General features: G+C 44.2%; 1 protein-coding gene across 1 annotated transcript in view; it reads left to right on the forward strand.

The window, feature by feature from the left end:
- LOC124550752 (proline-rich receptor-like protein kinase PERK13) overlaps window positions 1–13,149 on the forward strand; it is a 34,490-nt gene extending 21,341 nt beyond the window's left edge. Inside the window, exon 3 of the mRNA XM_047125475.1 lies at window positions 12,856–13,149. Within this exon, the coding sequence (XP_046981431.1) occupies window positions 12,856–13,149 (294 nt within the window). The remainder of the gene's footprint in view (window positions 1–12,855) is intronic.
- Window positions 13,150–25,593: the final 12,444 nt, after the last annotated feature.

Here is a 25,593-nt window from a genome sequence, read left to right on the forward strand (position 1 = left end):
CTTGGCAGAACTAATTACGTACTGACATAATGATCGGAATTGCTTTCGTTTCCCAAAAGATATAAATATTTCGATTTCGGAAAAGAAGCTCTGTATTTCGCCAAGATGTCGAAGAAGGAGGTCACTTACGTACTGGTTGTATCGAGTAAGATGTGGAGACGGCGGTTTGAAAGCGGACAGAAGTAGTACGAGGAAGGGCGTCCCTTACCTGAGGGATCGCAACTCAAGCTACCTGGCGAAGGGGCAAGCGTGGCAAATGTCCGGCGTGGCAAATGTCCGGCATTCGGTTCACTGAACCCTCTGCCAGGCACTTTATTCTGAGTAGCACAGTAATCACGCTGTTCTTGTAATAAACACATTAGCCTGGCGACGACCCGACGCCGCTTTACCGGGACCTGCAAACGGCATAAGGAGACCTGACTCCCACTCAACGTCCACTCGCTAATAAAGGGGTTAGGCGTCGGCAGGATGCCCGGCGCCGCCAGTTTCTAAAAAAGCGTCGTTTCGCACTCAGCCACGACGTTCCCATCCTCATGGTTGGCCGCTAGCAGAACAAGGCCGGCCGCCATAAACCACTGCCCTGCCGGGCCCATGGCCCACTTCACTGGCTACAAAGGAACCCCTGAACACGCTTGCTGCTCGGGGAAAGTTCTAAGGCCGTCCCTAAAGCAATGGTCACCTCCAGCGTCCAAAGATATGTCTCTATGGGCGAGTTTAATTCTACTGCTGCTCCTCAAGTCAGGTACTGTGAGATCAATCAGTGGTTTACCCTAACCGTAATAGTCCAACAGATCAGTCGGGGATAATTTGGATACACCAAACTTGAATGAAATTGTGTGATAATCACCGATACAAAATGAAAGGGGAGGTGCCTGACCGGTATTACCACGGCAGTAGCCTGCCTGGAAGGTACCGTCACCATTCAACATACCGGAGTTTGACCATCGGGCAGAGTCCAGTATGGATGACATTGTAACAAGCATCCCTGGCATAGAGAAATATCTGAAAGAGTGGAGAATTCATAAGTCGCTGCGTCCAGATGGAATCCCAGTTTGATTATACAAAGAGTACTCTACCGCGTTATCCTATTACATTTATCGAGAAACTCTCGTCCTTCGCGAAGTCCTAAGTGACCGGAAGAAAGCGCAGATGACTTCCTTATATAAGAAAGCTAAAAGAAGAACGGACCCACAAAATTAGACATCAGTATTATTAACATAGGTGAACCGTGAATTTTACTTCCAAAATCTTTTCTTAAAGAATTTTCTTTATTTACTAGCGATTTACCAAGAACATTACACATTTGATCACACTAGGTGTGCGTGGAAGCAGTTGCCAGGACGTAACTGATGGAAAACAAAATTACCTTTAACAAATGAGAACTTTATTCCTAAAAGCCTTTTTGAAAACAGATTTAAATTTACAATCAGAAAGCACCCTCTAAATATCAATTTACAATTAGATAGAGACAGAACGGCATTTTTTTTTTTTTATTTTTTTTTTATTTTTATTTTTTTTTTTTTTATTACCGTAGGAGCCTTCGGGCTGAGAAGCTTGCCGCTCCCGTTCAACACGGCCGTAGTCACGACCGCTCACAACGACCTCTGAAAGACTACACTGGTGCAAATCTGCAACACACCAGATTACTTTAAACTAAAAATTTTAACAACTCACACAAACACGTTAACTATGCACCCAGTAAGAGGGAGGGAAATGGTACAAAACACTCACACTAATAAATTATTTGCGACTAAAAGTGCAATTTGTTTTTAAAAGGGCTCTTACGGTGGAAGGGTGGCAACTTTATAAAAATGACCATTTAAATAAAACCCATGAAATTCAGACCTACATAAAATGTACAGCATACTCTACATTACACATATACCGCCTCGTATGATGATAGGCAAGATAAAAACTTATTTGAAGAATTCTGCCTTTACACCTTCATTCTATAAATTCGTTAACACCGAATCCGACAAACATGACAAAGGCAGCTATTAACGTACAGCAGACCGACAGACAGACAGATGCTAACTGCCTAACAAATGCGGACGAAAGATAGACAAGCAAGCTGGGGACGAGAAACTGACCAAGAAAACAAGCAGAATTTAACAAGTAAATGAAACAACATATCACTAATCATTTAACTTCTAATAAACTGCGATGTCTGGCGAAGACCTGGTGCAGCACCCCAAACCGCTCTCCCGAACCGTCCGCTGCCAGCCGCTTCAAGGGACGCAGGAAGGCCCGCCGATCTCCCGTCTCACGGCGTCGCAGCTCGCTCCGGCCAGACCGATGTCGTGAGTTGACTCCTGTTGCTCTCGTGTCGGCCGCGAAGTCACTACCCCTCGCTATACGGCGCGACCACTGGACTCACGTGGCGACCTCACATGCGCCGACGCTCCAGGCGGACAAGCCATCTTGTGTCTCAGTGCGCGACCGACCAACCGATCGATCCAACCGCCAACGCCCATTGCCTCAAGAAACTCGAGCAGACTGGCGGCCTAACACATACTAGCACTCCGGACGACAGACAGACACTGACTCCAGAATGAGATTTTCACTCTGCAGCGGAGTGTGCGCTGATATGAAACTTCCTGGCAGATTAAAACTGTGTGTCCGACCGAGACTCGAACTCGGGACCTTGCCTTTCGCGGGCAAGTGCTCTACCATCTGAGCTACCGAAGCATGACTCACGCCCGGTACTCACAGCCTTACTTCTCCTACCTTCCTGTAGAACTTCTGTAAAGTTTGGAAGGTAGGAGACGAGATACTGGCAGAAGTAAGGCTGTGAGTATCGGGAGTGAGTCGTGCGTCGGTAGCTCAGATGGTAGAGCACTTGCCCGCGAAAGGCAAGGTCCCGAGTTCGAGTCTCGGTCGGGCACACAGTTTTAATCTTCCAGGAAGTTTCAGACACTGACTGCCCCACACTAACCCGGGTGACCAACTGACCAGACTCGCCGAGACTGACGGACTGCCCCCCGGCTGACCAACTGCCTCCGACTGACTGACTTACTGACCCCCTGACGAGCTCATAGCGCCCCTTAAATGCACGTCAACAAGCAACCTTTCCCCTTTCACACCAGTGGGAGACATCAAAGCTGCGATTGCCACAGCGGCGCCACCGCCAGAAACGGAAGGCGACTGCGGCGCGCTCTTCAAAACAGCAAATTTTACCACGGCTCAATAGGTTTTCTGCAGAATTCTAGCACATATTCTGAATGTAATAAATTCCCTAGAGATGGAAAACAAAGCATTTCCTCGTGTGAATGTCAGCTTGCCCTTTTCTCATATGATATACTGTGAACTATGGATGACGGGCAACAGGCTGATTCAATATTTCTGGATGTCCTAAAAGCACGTGACACAGTACCCCACTGCACACTGTTAACTAAGGTACGTCCATACGGAACAGGGTCCCAGATACGTGAGTAGCTAGCAGACTTCTCAAGTAGCAGAACCCAGCATGTTGACCTCGATGACGAGTGATCATCAGAGACAAGGGTAATTTCAACAGTGCTCCAGGGAAGTGTGATAGGACCACTGCTATTTTCTGTATACGTAAATGTCTGGTGAACGGGGCTATATACATAAATGTCAGGGGTGCAGAGTGGGTAGCTATCTACAATTGTTTGCAGATGATGCTGTTGTGTACGGGAAGGTGTAGAAGATAAATGACTGTAAGATGATACAAGATGATATAGGCTTAATTTCTAGTTGTTTTTATGAATGATAGGTGGCTCTAAATATAAAAAAAGATAAGTTAATGCGGATCAGTAGAAAAAAAGGAACCTGCAATGTTCGGATACAGCGTTAGTAGTGTACTGCTTCACACTGTCACGTCGTTTAAATATCTGAGCGTAACGTTGCAAAGCGGTATGAGATGGAAAGAGAATATGTGGATTGTGGTAGGGAAGGCAAATGGAAGACTTCAGTCTTTTGTGAGAATTTTTGAAAAGTGTGGTCAATCTGTAAAGGAGACTGCATGTAGGACGCTGTTGGAACCTATACCTGACTACTGCTCGAGTGTTTGGTGTGGTGTCACCGCCAGACACCACACTTGCTAGGTGGTAGCTTTAAATCGGCCGCGGTCCATTAGTACATGTCGGACCCGCGTGTCGCCACTCAGTGATCGCAGACCGAGCGCCACCACACGGCAGGTTTCGAGAGACTTACTAGCACTCGCCCAGTTGTACGGACGACGTAGCTAGCGATGCACACTGACGAAGCCTCGCTCCTTTGCCGAGCCAATAGTTAGAAATAGCCTTCAGCTAAGTCCATGGCTACGACCTAGCAAGGCGCCATTAGTAACATTGCATGTATCTATGGAGTCTCACTTATATCGTCAATAGCGATGTACCAAAGATGGAGTAAAGTATTCCAAAAGCTACGTACTTTTCTTTATAGCATTCATTACGTATCCTGTTACAGACCTATCTCTTGCCTGCGTGAACTAAACGCGTGCCTTTCGGCTACTTCCGTGGCGTGGCTGTCTTGCTACGCCACAACATTTGGGATCCGCACCAGGTCGGCTTAAAGAAGGAAATCGAAGGAATTTAGACATTGGCTGCTAGATGTTGCCCAGTAGGTCTCAAAAACACGCAAGTGTGACGGAGAGCTTCGGGAACTCAAGTGGGAATTCCTGGAAGGATAATGACGTTCTTTCCGAGGAACAATATTGAGAAAATGTAAAGAACCTCCATTTGAAGCTGACCGCTGTACTATTCTACTGCTGCCAACATTCATTGCGCCTAAGAATCACAAACATACGAGAAATTAGGGATCATACGGAGGTTTCCCCCTCGCTCAATTTGCAAGTGGAACAGGAAAGGAGACGACAAGTAGTGGTAGTGGGTACCTACCGCCACGCACCTTACGCTTTTTTTTTCTTTATTGAATTTCTATTCCGCCGCCCCTAGAGAGGGGGAGAGAGGGAGAGGGGGCGGGCTGCCAGCAGATTAATACGCCGCTCTACAGCCTACAGAGGAGTTAAAAACAGAATGAGACAAAAACAAACAATAAAAACAGGCAACAATACGGTGACTTTTTAAAAACTGTAAAATGGCAGAAAGTTGTGGAAGTTAAAATATAAAACACGGGGTTGCCGATGCTAATGAAGACGCACAGTAAGTAGACAGGCAAAATTAAAAAAAAAAAAAACATGGCAACACTTAAAAAAGGGGATGCACAGCACTGAACACTGCAAGAGGACCCAGTCAGATGAGGAGAAAAAGGGGGGAGGTGAGGAAAAAGCAAAAAGGGGGGGGGGAGCCGATGGAGAGACAGGTCACATATAAGAGGGACGCAGGGGAGACGCGAGAAGAAGTGCAGAAGGCAGGGGAGGGGAAAGCCAAAGGACTTGGGGGAGGGAATGGAGTCAAAAAGACGGTAGGTGGGGAAAAACAGGAGTGAAAGGGGGAAGAGGGAGCTCGGGAAAGGGACAGAGGTAGGGGGAGGTGGGGATCGGAGTTGATACGAGGGGCAAATGGAGGGGGAGAGAGCATCATCCGGGAGGGGGAGTTGACGAAGGATTATGGAGTGAACAAAGTAACTAAGTTTTTTTGCCACTTGTGCATCAAGATTGTAAGGTACAGGGTAGGTTACAGAAAATATTGGACTCCCTAAGGTACTGCATAAGTACATGGTCACACAAGCACTTGTCACGTTGCAGAGAGGATTTCTTTTTCTGACGCATCCACACCACTAGGCGTTATCTGTGAATGTATCGACCAAAACCGTATTTTTTGTATGCTGCGATGATGAAATCACTCCTGGCTGCTAATGAACGTTTAGCGTGCCCTATACCATACGCACGACAACCTAGTCTGCGTAAAGTGCCTCTAAAGATATAACCTATGAATAAAAACTAGTGTGATCTTACTTAAATATAAATAATTTTCCAACTATATACACATGTCAGAGTTCAAATACACTGTTGAGGTACGATTTGTAAACGTTATCTGAGGCAAACTTAACAACGTCTCTTTTTTTTTTAAAAAAAAAGTGTACAAGGTAAATTACAGGAAACTGACCGGTAGAGAAATTAGATAATGCCGAAACAAAGATAATTATTTACAGGTGGCGTTCATCTAGATGCTACGAGAATTCAACCGGAGGTGAGAAGCAACTAAGTTATACTAATGTCACTACGATTTACGACCGACATTATAAAAATATTACCAGGATCACTGAGGAGTACACTACCTGACGCTCAGTAACACCATAGATTTTTAATAATTTGTCTTTTCTTCGGCATGAAAGTACTAAGAATCTATGCTGACTTTAGAGGAACGCATACACTGTTTTTCTCTTTTGTTTATAATATTTTATCCAATATGAGCTGAAGATATTTGGTGGAAGAAATAAAGTAAGGAGTGACTAAGGTTGTGCACGTCCAAGTGATACAATGATGAACACACGAACATTAAAACGTGTACAAACACAGACATAGATTTAAGAAGCAGTATAGCGTACAGCAGCCGAGCGTCATTATCTATCGGTTGTTCGTATTACCTAGCATTTTAATTTTCCATTTATGTGTGAATTTAAGTGTATTGATTTGTTTATTTATGAGTTTTTATTTCATGCTACTTGTTTTTGATGCGTGTACCACGCGTTGTTACAATGTTGGGCGACGTAAAGATGAAATCCCGCCCCCCCCCCCTCCTCACCCCTACAGTAACTCGCGGGTAGTTAATGCACATATTTTGCCTCATTTGGAGACAATTTCTATAAGCATTTTTGGTTCATTCATTTTATGGTATAGTCGTTTCGATGTATAAGTGCATTTGTAGCACTATCTTAAGTTAGGGAAGTGCTGTTGTTCTCGAAAACATGTTCTCTTATGCACTGTGAGTAAGATAGTATCGCGATCCCGAACTGTAGTAGCAGAGGCACGTATTTTCTGAGACCACATTCAACTACAAACCTGGGTAATGAAATATTTTGAGCAGTAGGTACACAGATAAAGTTTTGAAAGATGATACAGGAGCAAATAACAAACGTGGGTGTGAACTACGAAAACCTAGCCAGTGGTAGCAGGAGATACAATTTTTTGAACGGTAAAAATGAACGAAACAGTGTATAGTTACTCAATGACAGTGAGTTATTCAATGACAGTGATTTATTCAGTGACATGTGAGTTATACGCATAGAGGCAAGTGTGAACAAGTTTTATACCACAACCCTTCTTCTTCGAAATAAATGAGACTTGGTGAATCGAGGAAGTCTGCTATGGTACGGGTATTTGTGCAATAGGACAGTGTGCCGTTGGCAAGCTAAACAATAAAGTACAGTACTTACCCTTGTGCAGTGAACGTAGGAGGTTCCCTGTGGTCTCTTTTCAGAGCCAACGTGTACGACGAAGCAGATGCAGTAGTTTCGTAAACGCTGCGAACGCTGCACTGAACACTTCATAAAGACTTCATAAAGACTGGCACGCGCAGCATCGCTTCCCTGCAGTGGGTGCACGGCTACTGGACTCCAAACGGTGAGTTGCCTGTTGCCAGACTAATTGTTGGGTGTGCGGTTACTTGTAACTGACGCCGTGATGCAAGAGGAAAATTGGAATGGGAAGTTTCAAATGGACACTCACTATAGCACAAAGTGATGTAGAGACACGATTTCCTGATCCTCTAAGTGAAGACTTACCTCTACGGCTATGATTTACGTCCCACGCTACGAAATAAAGACGACACCCATGTTCATCTAACAGCACCTATGTGTATGTATATGTTAGTGGTAAGTTAGACTAAGTACTAGTCTCTAAGAATTTTATTTGTTACACGTTTATCTTGTCCAGCATGAGACAACTATAAAACCCAGAAAGGAGATGGACGTATCAAATGGGTCCTGGTATAAAAGAGGGAGGCAGTGGGGAGTATAAATAACTATAAGGAAGAATTTATCATACTTACCACTCCAGATACCCTTGCTAACCTTGCAGCCTTGATCGACACACCGAATATAACACTTACTTATGAAACTTCTTTTCATTTTCAGGAAAAATGTAATTGTAGAGTTATAGAAAAGACTTGTGAAATGTAATTTGGTAGTCAACGTGCTACTGAAAAAGTTATCTGTTTGCACGAACCATGAAGCTGCAAACCATAATAAAGAACTGAACTATGGACTTGTATAAAATGTAATGTAATATTCATGTATTTGATGTAAAGAACGATGCAGTAATTTTTGTGTGTAGCATGTAAGTTAATGTATATTTTGTGTACCCTAGTGTATCTCTTTTGTTTTTAATGCTAAGGGCCAGGGCCGGTACCAGAAGTATATGAGATAAATCCCTTAAAGAGACGAAGAGTGCAGTTCAAGTACGTGTGTAAAGGGGTCAAAAGACTACCAGAGTGTAAAGAGGTTGGGCTCTTTGCCAAAATTTTACATTTCTTCTGACAAGTTAGTTAATAATTTTTTTCGTATTGATAAATGTATAGATAATTATTCGACTCTCATACCACAGATTCATTTGAAAAGTGTTTAACACTGACGGACAGAAGAAGATTTACGCTTTTCGTTTATTACTTTTAATAATAGTTAACCTCTTGTTGTTCTTATGTCCTGGTGATAAGACGTGCTGCGTAATTTTAAAGTGAAATTGTGTTATATAATGAAAGCAATTTATGAACGACGTGATTTTATCATTTACGAGACGTGGGTCCCAGCTCCTGTAACTCTGGAAGATTATTATTATTTTTATTTTGTATGGAGAATTTAGATGGAGACGACGATCTACAGTAGGGCGCTGTTCAACAACAGAGGTACGTGAATGTGTTCATCTCTTTACCTTCGCAGCCGCCAATGTCAATTTCAATATTTAGGTCATATTTGCCGCGACATTCAGAACCTGCAGTATTTCTTGTCATTTAATTAGGAAGTCAGATACTTTTCTTTCCTAGATGAACAAATACATTTTAGCCACAGTTCTTTTTCCCCAGGCCACCGATAATGATAGTACTTAGACCGTACGTACCTCTATCACGATCGTACGTTCACATACATTTCAGTGCGTACCAACGTAAATATACTTATGACCCATTTCCTCTACACTATTAATTCTAATTTTGAACTATTCACTCGCGAATGTACGTGCCCTCTTACTTTGTGTAGTCAGTCGGATGTATTCCTTAATAACATTACTTTTAATATTCAGTGGCTTAGTTTTCACAATTGACCTTTGCCTCTGTCGCAACAGCGCTTGAAATATTTGTTACGCGACAACAATATTAACTCTCATTTCAAAATTGCACACCGGATGAGTAAGTTTCTAACAATTTAACAGGGGCTGTTTCAGCACGGAAGCGTTTTGGGTGGTTCGGCACTACGAAAGTTGTTCTGACTGTAGTAATGTTACTTAAATTCCGTCTTGATTGCAATTTTTTTTTTTTTTATTATTCATATGACCGGTTTCGGTTCATTCAGAACCATCTTCAGATCTGATATTTCAGTTACAGAAGTAACCCGTCCAAATCCAGCAACTTTCACTTGCTACGTCACATCACTTGTGTTAGCGTCTGATGGCGTCGATGTTCAGATTTACTATTTAAAACTTGGCTCAAAAAAAAAAAAAAAAAAAAAAAAACGGTTCAAATGGCTCTGAGCACTATGCGACTTAACTTCTGAGGTCATCAGTCGCCTAGAACTTAGAACTAATTAAACCTAACTAACCTAAGGACATCACACACATCCATGCCCGAGGCAGGATTCGAACCTGCGACCGTAGTGGTCGCTCGGCTCCAGACTGTAGCGCCTAGAACCGCACGGCCACTTGTGCCGGCTTTTTAGCTCACTGTGTATTATTTCTTAATTTAGTGTTTAGTTGGTGTCACGAAGCGCTGTGTACAATTGAACAGATCGCTGCACCAATATATGGTCATTCCGCCAGATCTTTCTGCGAAGTCCATCATTTTGGTCCATACTCTGGTCCACCAAGGACGTATAATTATTGTAAGGCTAATTTATGATTTTATGCCTTTCCTTGAAGTAATGTCGTGTTAGTGTGATTTGAACTGCTTGTTTCAAATACCAGGGGTTAGAATTGATTCGGTTACTGCTTGGAGTCAGTGACCATTTGTTTAACGGGTTTTGGTGCTAATTTGATGTTGTTTTACCTAATATTGTTCCAAGTGTATCGCCTTGGGTTGATTATGGTACGATTATTAATTTAAGGAGTTGTAACATGTTCATTATCGTATTGGGACGAGTGATTTATTGGATCATTCGTGAGCTCAGCTGAAGCAATCAACATCTTCGATTAGGATTAAAGAATTGTTAAAGTCTCAGGCGAAAACGCATTTTTTAAAATGTAGCTCGTTGTACTTCAGCAGAAGAGTTTGTTAATTAGTGCATGAAGTAATAGTCAATAACAATTGTGAATGATCAAGCAGTCCTATGGTCAGTAATTATATCAAGTTAAGTAAATCTTTTGTAAGTAGACTTTAAGTTTTTATGTTGGTAACGCCACGTAGCGCTCTGTACGAGGCGAGGCTAGAAAAAAACCGGACTGATGATGGAAAAAACATTTATTTACAATTATTTACAATTTCATGTTATCTCCTTCAATGTACTCTCCTCCTCGGTCTCTACACCGCTCCATACGAATTTTCCACTGTTCATAGCAATGCTGCAGATCATTTTCGGTAAGTCCATACATTACTTCCGTCGCTTTTTCTTTTACTGCTTCAACAGTCTCAAATCTAGTTCCTTTCAAAGCTGACTTGACTTTAGGGAAAAGAAAAAAGTCACAGGGGGCCAAATCAGGTGAGTAGGGTGGATGATCTAAGATGGGAATGTTGTGTTTTGCCAAAAAGTCTTCACTGACAACGCACTGTGAGCTGGGGCATTGTCTTGGTGAAGGATCCATGACTTTTTTCTCCACAAATCGTTCCGTTTTCTCCGTACTCGCTCACGTAGGGTAGCCAGGACGCTAATGTAGTAATGCTGATTCACTGTTTGTCCCTCTGGCACCCAATCATTGTGCACAATCCCTTTGATGTCAAAAAAACCAATCATCATTGCCTTGAATCTCGATTTTGACATTCTTGCTTTTTTTTGTCGTGGAGAACCAGGAGTTTTCCAATGCATCGATTGGCGTTTAGTTTCGGGATCGTAAAAAAAAAAAAAAAACACGATTCATCGCAAGTAATAACATTTTGTAAGAAGGTGGGATCACTTTCAATGTTTTCCAGGATGTCAGAACAAATCATTCTTCGGCGTTCCTTCTGTTCAATTGTGAGACATTTTGGAACCATTTTTGAACACACTTTGTTCATGTTGAAACGTTCATGAAGAATCTGCCTAACACTTTCCTTGTCAACTCCTGTTAACTCAGACACTGCTCTGATTGTTAAACGGCGATCTTGTCGAACAAGTTTACCGATTTTTTCAATGTTTGCATCAGTTTTTGCTGACAATGGTCTGCCAGTGCGGGTGTCATCACTGGTGTCTTCGCGGCCATCTTTAAATCGTTTAAACCACTCAAACACTTGTGTTCGCGATAAACGATCATCGCCGTACACTTGTTGTAACATTACAAACGTTTCACTTGCAGATTTTCCTAGTTTGAAACAAAATTTGATGTTAACACGCTGTTCTTTCTGTACACTCAACATTTTCCGACGCACAGACAAAACGTCAACTACTTAAAACAGACGCCACGGGCAGACTGAGTGCAGGAGGCAGATGAAACTCGAGCAGTAGGCGGAGCGAGAGTCACGTGACAGGCCACGCGACTTTCAGCCTTATTGCATTCGTTTTATTGTTTCACCAGTACTAGTCCGGTTTTTTTCTAGCCACACCTCGTATGAAAATCACTGACTGTGGTGTGTGCAGTGTGTAGCTGATTGGTATTGTTGGAATATTCTCTATTGTAGTGGTGGACAGTTAGATGTGAACAGCGCGTAGCGTTGCGCAGTTGGAGGTGGGCCGCCAGCAGTGGTGGATGTGGGGAGAGAGATGGCGGAGTTTTGAGAGCAGACGATCTGGACGTGTGTCCGTCAGAAAAAGGAAATTTGTAAGACTGGATGTCATGAACTGCTATATATATTATTCCTTTTGAACACTAGTAAGGTAAATGCATTGTTTGTTCTCTATCAAAATCTTTCATTTGCTAACTATGCCTACCGGTAGTTAGTGCCTTCAGTAATTAGAATCTTTTATTTAACTGGTAGTAGTGGCACTCGCTGTATTGCAGTAGTTCCAGTACAGAAGATTTTTGTGACGTAAGTGATTCATGAAATGTATACATTATTGTTAGTCAGAGCCATTCTTTTGTGGGGATTATTGAAACTCAGATAGCGTTGCGCTAAAAATATTGTGTGTCAGTTGAGTGATGATCAGAATAAGTAAAGAGAGAAATGTCTGAGTACGTTCAGTTTTGCTCAGCTGTTTAAAAATCAAATAACGTAGAGGTTTTACAGCACTGTCATTTATAAATTTTTTCTAAGTGGATGTTTCACTTTTTGTTATTTATGTAACACACTGATATTTCATATTCTGTAGTTCCAATGAGACATCTCCCAGAGGAATCAAAGAACCCACAATTATGGCCAGACGACTGTAGTTTGTCTGGTCATAACAGTTTGTATAGAGTTCAGTTTTATGTTTATCTATGTTTCTTTGTTTAGTATTCCTAAGAACGCTGGTACAATACGTTTTGGTAAGTCACCAGTTATACGAAGAATCAGTAATCCGAACAACCTATTTTGGTTAATCGATGCTCCGAGGTGAAGAACACCATGTAAATTTTCGACGAAATACCACTTTTAATTCCATTGTAATTCCGGTAATTCTATTCATCTTTCTGCCAGTCAGTTGCTACAACTGAATATGTGACCCCACGTTTGGCAGTCGCGCCATCAGCGGGTACAGGTGACTGAAAACGCAGATGGTACCAGCGGCCTGCCCGTGGCCGCGCCGCCCCGTCTCACGCAACTGGTCCGCGCAGAGGAGGTGCGGCGCTGGCTGGCTTGGGCCCTGCAACGGTTTCCATTAGCCGGCCGGCGGAACCGACCCCCCATTCTCGCGATTAGCTCTGTAATTGGCTTTAGCTCGCCCGGCGGTTTCAGTTTCTCAGGCGCGCCGCGCGAGACGCTAGCCCGGCTAATTGTCTTCCGCTTCCCTACGTGCCTGCTTCCTTCTTAGTAGGCACCACTGCTGGTCGTGCACAGGGGTTGGACAAAACTATTGAAAACACAGAGAGCAATGCATGTTTTAACATATACTCGTCAGCCGGGACGTTGTAACTATCGACCTATCGATATAAGCCCATCCAGGCGACAGCAGCGTCACGGCTGCTAGTCAACACACGCACAGTGCATGTAGCATCAGTGACCGTTCTGTCCGTATGTAGAATGGGATCTAATTGAGGTTTACCGAGGGCAGATTGTGATGGCCCGGAGGCTCAGTATTAGCATTTCAGAAACTGGAAGACTTGTCGGGTGTATGAGAAGTGCCCTGGTGAGTGTCTGCAACCCGTGGCGAAGTCACATCCATACATCAGGGGGCTGGGCGGTCACCCATCATTGTAGATGTCGGACGGCGCAGGCTGGGCAGACTTTTGTCACGTCAGGTTAAACCTCCGCAATAATGTGACGTTGTACAATAACCATGGGACCATGGAATACCAAAATATGGTTGTCAAAATCATGATCGAATCCCCACCATTCTTCACTCTTCAGCCATATTTCGGCCATAAATTGGAATCAGTGGGAAACGAGAGTCATCTGACTAAAAGGCTTTCTTCCATTGCTCCACAGTGCACATTTTACAGCTTCGGCATCACTTTCTGCTGTTGCGACCATTTGAATCACTGGTGAGTGGTTTTGGAATTCCAGCACACTCTGCAATTCCCTGCTTATGGAGCTACCTTCGCGTTGACAGGGTTCGCGAATGCGACATTCAGTCGTGCAGTGACTTTTGTAGCTGTCGCCCTCTTATTTCTCCTCACAAACCTCTTGAATGACCGTGCGTCACGATCACTCACCACATATTTTCGTACGCATTCGATTTAGCAGATGGTGCTTCTCTGTTTTGCTGTAACGTTCTAAATCTTCGACACGGTGCCTCTTTAAACACAAAGTAATTCGGCCACACCGTACGAGCTCCATCAATTTGCTCATGTTCGAATTCGTTTAACTCCGATGTAATGCACTCGTAAAGTACACAGAACACTGTTGTGACCACGAGTGATACTTCCAAAGTATTGAGGCCATTTCTCAGATGTCGTACGTACATGGTCAAATACAACAGCGTCACCTGCAAGCTTGGAAAGGCCCTACGTTTACAATGAAAGGCTCTTCAACTTCGCTGCCGGATTCTAAAATCAATCGATACAATGTCTCGGCGAGTCAACTGTGAGCCGTGATAAAAACTGCGATTTGACGAGCTCGCCGCAGCGCGTAGAGTGAAGTTGTCGTCCTCCGTTTCTGGCGGTGGCGCCGCTGTGGCAATCGCAGCTTTGGTGTCTCCCTTTGGTGGTAAAGGTGAAAGGTTGCCTGCTCACGTGCGTTTAAGGGGTGCTATAAGCTCGCCAGAGGGTCAGTCTGGGTCAGTCTCTCGTCCCCAGCTTGCTAGTCTGTCGTCCGCATTTGTCAGGCAGTTAGTTTCTGTCTGTCGTTCGGAGTGCTAGTATGTCTCTAGATCGGATCAACCTTTAAAGCCGGCAAAATGAGAGTCTTTCCGCTCCGCCAGTAAGAGAACTAAGCGAGTTGTCGCCCGGTCGGGGCTTGGTTCCTGCATCTGAGTCTGCGCGTTAGGCCGCCAGTCTGCACGAGTTTGCTCAGGCAGTGGTCATCGGCGGTTGGATCGATCGGTTGGTCGGTCGCGCACTGCCACACAAGATGACTTGTCCGTCTTGGGCGTCGGCGCATGTGAGGTCGCCACATCAGTCCAGTGGGACAGGTGGCGAACTGTGGCAGAACTAACATCAGACTTCACTGCTAGCTACAGTACAAGTGGCCTGAGCGCAGTGCACCAGACACTATTAAATGGGCCTCCGTAGCCGACGACTCATGCATGTGACAATATTAACACCACGATATCGTCGGCAGCTCGTGACCTAGCGGCTAGTGTTTCTGCCTCTGGATCACGGGGTCCCGGGTTCGATTGCCGGCCGGGTCGGGGATTTTCTCCGCCTGGGGACTGGGCGTTTGTGTTGTCCCATCATCTCATCATCATTCGGGAGGTGGCGAGATTGGAACTGGAAAGCTGGGGAACTTGTACGGGTGCCGATGGCCATGATGTTGAGCGGCCCACAAACCAACATCATCATTATCATCACCAATATATCGGCATCTACGACTGAAATGTGCACGTGACCATAGGCACTGGATGTTGTGCTGTGGCACAACGTTGCATAGTCTGATGAATCCCGATACCTTCTTCATCACGCCGATGGGAGGGCTCGAATCTGTCGTCCTCCTGGGGAACAGCTCCTTGACACCTATCCTGCAGGACGGAGACAAGATTGCGATGGGTGCATTATTTTCTGGGGTACGTTCACATGAGCATCCATGAGAGCAGTGGAGCTCGTGGGAGGCACCATGACCATCAAGGAGTATAGTATATTGGTTGCAGACCACTTACACGCCCTTACTATATTCCCGTTTCCTGACGGCAGTGGCGTTTTTCAACAGGACAATGTGCCGTGTCACAAGGCAAGGAGTATGATGGAGTCGTTCGACAAACCTATTGGCGAGTTCCAATTGACGTGCTGTCGCACCAGCTGGCCAGATCGAACACGTCTGGAATGTGATTGAACGCAGCGTCATACCACATCGCCTCCTTCCCGGAATTTATCGGAATTAGGTAATTTGTGTATGCAGTGTAACACTTCTGTCAGTAAATGTAACTGGGTTTTCTCTTTTGATGCTAGTCACTTGTCAGGATGAGCATTACTGCATAGGCATTTGATTCTAAAGCATTATGTCAGGGTGGAAATACTAAATAAATTAATTTTTCTCTCTTAACAACATGTGGGCAGGGTGGGTTCTTCCTTGGCTCGGGTATGAGGTACAATGAAACAGCATTTTTACATAAGATAACTTTTATTGAAAGTTTTGTACAACTGTTTCCTTACTGGATGTTTTGGCTCGGAGAGTGGCAGCTGTGCCGTTTGCGAAGCCTTCTGCTGCGACAGCGGCGGCGTCTGATTACGCGTGGCAGTGTGTATCTCGTGTCGCCGTTTCGCCCAGTTGACTGGAGACGGGGCTCTTGCAGTGGCCCATTTAATTATTGAGAGCGAAGTCGTGCATCGGATGGTGATACCTTGGATGTGGCGTCCCAGTGTTTCTCTTCTCTAAGCGGCCGCGTGTGTTGCGCGTCGGCCAGCGGAGCGGCGCGGCGGGGGAAGGCTAGTGTCCCGCACTCCAACAACGGACTCCCGCTTGCCAGTCTTCGGCTGTCAGATCTTCATCCGAGCTCACAGGTGACTGCTGATGTGAGGCCGTCTCCTTCCCGTCCTCACGAGTCACCCGGGTATGTAACAATCAGTCTTCGAATGCCTTTTGTTTTCTGGCGCCGAGGCTGCTACTTTCTATTCCATTACAGCGGCGGACTTGGTGCGTCTGTGTATGATGTAGTCTCTTCTTGCATGACGGTGTTCAGCACCGAAACTGACTGAAAACTACTGCTACTCTTGTCGGACCCACTGCGTCTTGCGTATTAATTCACTTCACTGGAGGTGAACGACTTCACGGTCACTGCCTCTTCTGTCACGTTGAAAAGCTTCTCGAAGAATCTTCTTAACGTCGGTCATTGGCTTTTGGAATGCAGGCGAGGGCCTTTGATCACATGTGACAATTGAGAAACACGTGAGCCGGTCGGGCAATACCCTGACGACTGAATCGACAGTGTCCGCTTATGTGGGGAGGGTGATGGCTTCTCCTGAACTTGCTGACTTCATGGTCATTGGCTCTTCTGTCACTGCTGCTCTGCCCGCTGTTTGCCAGTGTGTAATTCTCCTAAACTAAATTAAGTTTTTTATTTATTTTCTAATTTCTACGTCATTCACATTCATTTCACTAATTTATTTACCTATCTTAAGTACCACTCAGCATTCCTCCACTCTTCGGAGAAATTCGCCCTCGAATTTACCACTCAACAACAGATGTAGTGCCAACTCCCTCCAGTGACCTGCCAAGGCCTCATTGCTTCCACGTCACGATGTCTCGCTGCTGTTACATGTGCCCAAGGCAGACATAATAGCTATTAGGTAGGTGGTCATAATTTTCTGGCTGATCAGTGTGAATGTAACTACATAGACGTTAAAAGTCTCTTCTGGTTTTGCTGCTATTTCGGCGATCCAACTGCTCGCCATCTTCAGGAGAATGCTGCTGCTCTGAGTCTGGCTGAGAACTGACGACTGAGAGGGACTAAGCAGCAGCAGCGTTCCCAGGAATGTGGCGAACAGTCTGAACCGTGATTTATTTTCAAAGAATATTCTTAAGAATTTATTTCATTTACTAGCGATTCATTAAGAATATTAACACATTTTATCACACTATGTAAGCATGGAAGTAGTTGCCAGGGAGTAACTGATGAAATCATAACCAAATTCCTTTTAACAATGGGAATTTTATTCACTTTCATAGTGCCTAAAAGCTTTTTTTTAAAGAAACAGATTTAAAATTATAATCAGAAAGCACCCTCTAAATATCAAGGTTACAATCTATTCAGAGGCAGAAAGAAACAAGTTTTGACTGTATGAGTTTTCGGGCATAGAACCTTGCCACTCCCTTTTGACAGGGCCGTAGTTACGACCGTTCACAACAGCCGCTGAAAGACTACACTGGTGTAAATCTGCAACACACCAGATTACCTTAAAGAAAAAGTTTTAACAATTCACACAAGCACACAAACTATGCACCCTGTAGAAGGGATGGAAATGGTACAAAACACTAAAATTAAAAGATTAACTTGCCACCGAAGGTGCAACTTGATTTTAACTTCTAAGAAAAGTCTTACAGTGAAAGGGTGGCAACTTAATATACTAAAATGATCATTTGAATAAAAGCCTATAAAACGCAATCTTATATAAAATTCTACAAGGTTGCCCAAACAAATTAAGATTCTCTACAGTACACAGATACCGTCTCTCAAGATGATAGGCAAGATAAAAACATATTTCAGGTTTTAGGCCGTTACACTCGAAGCATTAAAATCGTTAACACAGCAAATCCGACAAACATGACAGAGGCAGCTCCCAACGACAGACAAACACTAATTGCCTAACAAATGTGGACGAGGGACAGACGAACAAGCTGCGGACGAGAGACTGAACAAGAAAACAAGTACAATTACCGAGAGTGAATCACAGAACATATCACCAAACTTCTAATGAACTGTGATTTCTGAAGAAGACCTGGCGCAGTACCCCCAAATCGCTCTCCCAAACCGTCCGCTGCCAGCCGCTTCAACGGTCGCAGGAAGGCGTCTGTGCTGGTGCGCACCAACCGACCGGCTGCCCGCTGCTCCGTCCGCGACTGCTGCTCCGTCGCGACTGCACCGCTGGTGCGTCTCCCACTCACTTGCAGACACACGACGGCGGAAATACTGGCTCGGATCCAATCCTGCAGAGGAAACACGCCCACTGGCAAAACGACATCCCTGCACCAGGAAAGCACCGAGCCAAGCTCCTCAAGATGGTAACTGAAGGGGCCCAGAAGCACTCGGAGATCCAGTTACACCACGGCGTCGCAGCTCACTCCGGCCAGACTGATGTCGTGGGTTGACTTCTGTTGCTCTCGTGTCGACCGTGAAGCCACTACGCCTCGCTATACGCCGCGGCCGACTGGACTCACGTGGCGACCTCACATGCGCCGACGCTCCAGACGGACAAGTCATCTCGCGTCCCAGTGCGCGACCAACCAACCGATCGATCCAACCGCCAGTGACCATTGCCTGAGAAAACTCGAGCAGACTGGCGGCCTAACGTGCAGACTCAGATGCAGGAACCAAGCCCCGACCGGGCGACCACTCACTGAGCCCTCTTACTGGCGGAGTGGAAAGACTCTCATTTTGCAGGCTTTAAAGGTTGATCCGAACGACAGACATACTAGCACTCCGAACGACAGACAGACACTAACTGCTTGCCAAATGCGGACGAGAGACAGACTAGCAAGCTGGGGACGAGCTTATAGCGCCCCTTAAATGCACGTGAACAAGCAACCTTTCTCCTTTCCCACCAGAGGGAGACACCGAAGCTGCGATTGCCACAGCGGCGCCACCGCCAGAAACGGAGGGCGACTACTTCACACTACGCGCTGCGGCGCGCTCTTCAAAACCGCAATTTTTACCACGGTTCAACCTCCTCCCTTCAAACTGGAACAGGCGCGCGAACTCAGATACTTCACCTGGCTCAAATTGACTCGAAATTCCCTACCGGTCTGATCATGTCTGACTAATAGGATAACCGGCCCCAACACACGGAGCACCATGCATGGACCTATAAAGCGGGGTGTGAACTTCCCTACTCGGCCCCCCATTCTTTCTCGACCCTGAACATTCTTAATATAGACTTGATACCCCGGTTTTCCCTGATAAGGACGCCTATTGCGGTTGTACCGCACGGTTTGACGACCCTGGGCAGCCGCTATACTGAGACGAGCCCGATTCCAGTTCCTTCTAATTAACCCCGGGGATAGCCGCCCAGGAAGTAAGTCTTAGATGCGACATAAGTTAGACAAAGGCGAATTGATAGGATAGGCCAATAAGATAGAGGCCAGAGTAGTCTTCAATGCCTCATGAACCGCAGTGTTAAACGCAAAATTAATCCAGGGCAAGTCAGTATCCCACTTACTCGGTTTAACTTGATGGTAAATTATTAGGTTGCGATTCACACATTCAGCAAAGGACCCCTGAGGGTAATACGGTGTTGTGTTTATGCGCTTGATGCCATTCCCGAAACAAAAGGCCTTAAACTTATCTGACACAAAAGCAGGGGCATTATCACTAACCAAGCTCTTAGGAGGCCCAAAGATCAAAAAGATGTTAGTAAGGTGAATAATAGTTACGTTGGTAGTACTACTTCCACTGAGAATAAGCCAAGTAAAACGATAAAAGGCATCAATTACCACCAAAATATACATATTTACTCTACCGGAACGTGGCAACGGACCCTCATAATCGATATAAAGATCCATTGGATAATTTTCACGTTCCGAAGACAACAGACCTTGCTGCAGGCCACTACTAGGTTTCGCAGCCCGACACAAATGACAACCGTCTACTAAGTTCTTAATGTCGTGCTCCAGATGAGGCCAAGTCACATACTGCTTAATTTTGTGAATCATTTTATATGTCCCTAAGTGACCTCCCACCGAAGAGTAAAGAAAATACTGAAATATTGGCTGGATTTATGTTCGTGGCAGGCAAATTCGAGGGTGGCGCTCTCGGCCCACTGCTTTACATAGGATACCTTTCCTCAAGCTGTAATTTCCAATAACCTCACCTGACCTAATCCGCTGCTTGATGGGACCGACGTCCTCATCCTGTTCCTGGTTTTCTTCAAGATAACTAAACAACTGTGGTACCTCCCTCAAAACCAAAAGTTGACCCTGCAGTGGACCCTGATGCTGCTCCTTCGAACCATCAGATGGTGGGTCAAACATACGGCTGAGGGCATCAGCCACCACATTCTCAGAAGCTCTGATATGCTTAACCCTAAATTTAAAGGCTGAAATTCTCACGGCCCAACGGGCGATTCGACCGGTCTTGCGTGTCCTAGCCAAAACCCAACTTAAGGCTTGGTTATCCGTTTCCACCAAAAAAGATTTGTGCTCAAGGTAAAACAGTGAGAAAGGGAAGGAAGAGGAAATGGGGACAGGTACATCTACATCTACATGGATACTCTGCAAATCACATTTAAGTTCCCGGCAGAGGGTTCATCGAACCACCTTCACAATTCTCTACTATTCCAATCTCGTATTGCGCACGGAAAAATTAACAGTTGTATCTTTCCGTTCGAGCTCCCTTATTTTATCATGGTGAGCGTTCCTCCCTATGTAGTTCCGTGTCAACAAAATATTTTCGCATTCGGAGGAGAAAGTTGATGACTGGAATTTCGTCAGAAGATTCCGTCGCAACGAAAATCGCCTTTCTTTTAATGATGTCCAGCCCAAATCCTGTATCATTTTGGTGACACTCTCTCCCATATTTCGCGATAATACAAAACGTGCTGCCTTTCTTTGAACTTTTTCGATGTGTTCCGTTAGTCCTACCTGGTAAGGATCCCACACCGCGCAGCAGTATTCTAAAAGAGGACGGACAAGTGTAGTGTAGTCAGTCTCCTTAGTAGGTCTGTTACATTTTCTAAGTGTCCTGCCAATAAAAGGCAGCCTTTGGTTAGTCTTCCCCACAACATTTTCTATGTATTCCTTCTAATTTAAGTTGTTCGTAATTGTAATACCTAGGTATTTAGTTGAATTTACGGCTTATAGATTAGACTGATTTATCGTGTAACCGAAGTTTAACGAGTTCCTTTTAGTACTCATTTGGATGACCTCACACTTTTCATTATTTGGGGTCAACTGCCACTTTTCGCACCACTCAGATATTTTTCTAAATCGTTTTGCAGTTTGTTTTAATGTTCTGATGACTTTATTATTTGATAAACGACAGCGTCATCTGCAAACAACACAAAAGGCCTATAACACTGCCTTGGGGAACGCCTGAAATCACTACTGTTTTACTCGATGACTTTCCGTTAATTACTACGAACTGCAACCTCTCTGACAGGAAATAGCAAATTCAGTCACATAACAGACGATATTCCATAAGCAGACAATTTTACTACGAGCCCCTTGTGTGGTACAGTGTCAAAAGCCATCCGGAAATCCAGGAATACGGAATCGATCTGAAATACCTTGTCAATAGCACTCAGCACTTCATGTGAATAAAGAGATAGTTGTGTTTCACAGGAACGATGTTTTCTAAACCCATGTTGACTTTGTGTCAATAGACCGTTTTCTTCGAGGTAATTCATAACGTTCGAACATAATATATGTTCTAAAATCCTGCTGCATATCGACGTTAACGATATGGGCCTGTAATTTAGTGGATTACTCCTACTACCTTTGTTGAATATTGGTGTGCCCTGTGCAACTTTCCAGTCTTTGGGTACGGATCTTTCGTCGAGCGAACTTTTGTATATGATTTGATGCGGTACAGGTTGATATCATCGCCATGCATAACACATCAGTAGCCTGCATTACTGGATACGCAGATATGGTGTCAGCACTCCAACCACAACATATGGGAATCATGTGAAGGGCTTATTTCAATAGTGATACAAGCCCATTACCTCCACTTTTCTGCCTATAATTCTGCTGACATTATTGACCCAAATAAATAGATGGAAAGGTTCATCTCTAGCGAAAAGCCATATGCTTGAATATTTCTGGTACCTCAACCGCAGATTTTTCAGCACTCATTTAACTTTAGGATTCTGTATCTCAAAATGAACAAAACTGGACTTGAACCACTATTGGAATAAGCCCTTCATATCAAACAGAACGTCATCAGAAAGAGTCTGAAGATGACACAATGAAGCGTTGAAACTGGTAGCGACAAAATAAATAAAATCATAAGGACGGCTGTAAGTGTTTTTATTTTTTGTCGCCATAGTAAATGGCCTCCTGCTAAAAGGATGGATACACAGAAGCTTCATCAATTGTAGTGACAGACGAGGGGCTTTGTGCCAGCTTCTCTGCATCCCATGACAGGATATTTTCAACAGGTGAGAGATCTAAAGATGATTTTGAACGGAACTGCACTTCAGAAACGGTGAGAGGTCACGAAATAAATCCAAAGCAGCCAACTAGTTGTAACAAAATATTGTTTTATTCGATCTTTGAGCGTGGTTTCGATGGATGTTATTCATCTTCAGAAATGCATGTAACCCGAAGACAAGACAGTGTACCAGCACTACAAACCCGTAAATATACATGTCAAAATTACACGGCATACACACACTAGACCCCCCCCCCCCCCCAAAAAAAAACAAAAGATTGGGAGTAGCACATATATCATAAAACATAACCAAAAGCATGAAAACCTTTATTTACTAAAATTTCACATTGGGAAAACACCAATGAATCCATCAGACATTTGACTAACTGCCAGCGCACATCATTATATACATTATTAATTATGCTGGCCCATCAGGGCTAGTAAAGCCAGAATAAGTAAAATGCAGAAACAAAACTAATCAAATAGAATGTCAGGTCATGGTATGAGCTGTACGCCGACTGACAGGTAAAGGAGAGCGTAAACACCAGGGAAACAAGGCACGTGACGCATATTCGCAAGATCAAAGTACTTGAAACTGACTCGACTGGACTGTGTACAGATTGGGAATTTGTACAAGCGCTGATGACCTCGCAGCTGAGCGCCTTAAAGACCAAAGTACGCTTGAAGCATAAACAAATAATAAGTGAAAATACATTGAGGGTAGTGGGGAGGGGGCTTGGGATAGTGGAAGAGAGGTGAAAGAACAGTGAGTAACAAAGAATGTCAAAGGACGCTAATGTGAAGTAAAATATGCTGACTTACACAAAACATTTTTAAGATCACAATTACATTGTCATACGACCAGTAATAAAGTTAACGTGAGAACCCGCTGTGATAAATGTGCGTGACGATGAAAGAGATTAATGCATGGGTCCCCATGTAGTGTAAGACATACAGTAACGAGAGTAGATAAAATCAGTGTCTACACAAAGTATTAACAGGAGAAATGAACAAGCAAGCACATATAGTGTATATTAGAATTCTGAGGAATGAGCAACTTTCAGGGGCTACTGAAGATTTTTACACTGTTTAGATTTGAAGCTTTCAACAAATTGTCTGCAAGCAAGAAGCAGCTTGTCAATCAGTAAATTTCAGTCCTTGACCTCCAGATGTTTAAATACCGCTAGTTCTTCGCAGTTGTGTCAGTTTCACCTTTGTAATAGCAGGTACAATCATTAGAGGTCAGTTTATAGACGCCTGAATTCGAAACCAGTCACTAGTATTTTCCACTGTATGAAGAAGTTTTTTCTTTACACATTTCTATGTAGTTATAATTTTTCATTATCAGACGCTTAAACCTGTAAGAAAAATTTCAAGAGAATAGATTATGTATGAATTTGCCAACATCTTTGTTATTATTGGAAGAAGGATTATTGCTCAAAGTCAGCATTTTTGAGAGGTTTTACTACGGAAGATGTAATCTGCTATATCTGGCGTAGAATGCGAAGGATTTAATCCCATTTCACTCACTTAATTGACTGGCAGATGATAAAGGAGTGCTTACCGCAAGGGTACGGCGGAATGAAAAAATTCTAGTGTATTCGCTTTAGAATTGGTCGACGGGTGTGAAAGGACGAGTCACTCTCTCACTTACTTTCACATTTAAGGCTACTCTTCAATAATGTTACTATACCCTAGACATCATTTTTGTGCGATGACAGGAAGTTATCAACATGATACTGATGGGAGCATATACGTTATTAATGCATGGGGGATCTTTATGATGGCTCTATTTCGAATAGTATTTTCTGGGGTTTAGAACAAGCAGACAGTTAAATTATTTGGCTCTGAGCACAATGGGACTTAACATCTGAGGTCATCAGTCACCTAGACTTAGAACTACTTAAACCTAACGACATCACACACATCCATGCCCGAGGCAGGATTCGAACCTCCGACCGTAGCAGCAGCGCGGTTCCGGACTGAAGCGCCTAGAACCGCTCGGCCACAACAGCCGGCGTTAAATTATTTAATAGTAAATCATGCATTGAACATTTGTGGCTTAGAAGTCATATGCAGATATTCGGGAGAGGAACATCTCGAAGTGCTTTCTGGGGCCAGAATGCTGGCTGCAATAGTTAACCGCACCAGTGTGCAGACAATGTTTTCGGCTAAAAGGGCAGAAAAACAGCGTACCTGGATATACACCATGTGATCAGAAGTATCCGGACACCCCACCAAAAGCATACTTTCTCATAGTAGTTGCATTGTGCTGCCACCTACTGCCAGGAATTCCATATCAGCGACCTCAGTTGTTATTAGACATCGTAAGAAATCAGAATGGGGCGCTCTGTGTAACTCACGGACTTCGAACGTGATCAGGTGATTGGGTGTCATTTGTGTCATACGTCTGCACGCGAGATTTACACACTCCTAAACGCCCATGGGTCCACTGTTTCCGATGTGATAGTGAAGTGGAAACGTGAAGGGACACGTACAGCACAAAAGTGGACAGGCCGACCTCGTCTGTTGACTGATAGAGACAGTACAAGAGGGTCGTAATGTGTAATAGGTAGACATTTATCGAGACCATCACGCAGGAATTGCAAGATGCATCGTGATACACTGCAAGTACTATGTCAGTTAGGCGGGATTTGAGAAAACTTGAATTTCATGGTCGAGCGGCTGCTCGTAAGCCACACAACACGCCGGTAAATGGTGATTTTTATTCCTTTATATTTTTATTAAACTTGCTATTATATCTTTTGGTTTTATTTGGGTTCGAGGAAACGACACCTCGCTTGCTGTAAGGCGCGTAAACAATGGACGATTGAACAGTGGAGAAACGTTGTGTGGAGT

This window comes from Schistocerca americana, chromosome 9, assembly GCF_021461395.2.
Source record: "Schistocerca americana isolate TAMUIC-IGC-003095 chromosome 9, iqSchAmer2.1, whole genome shotgun sequence".
NCBI lineage: Eukaryota > Metazoa > Arthropoda > Insecta > Orthoptera > Acrididae > Schistocerca > Schistocerca americana.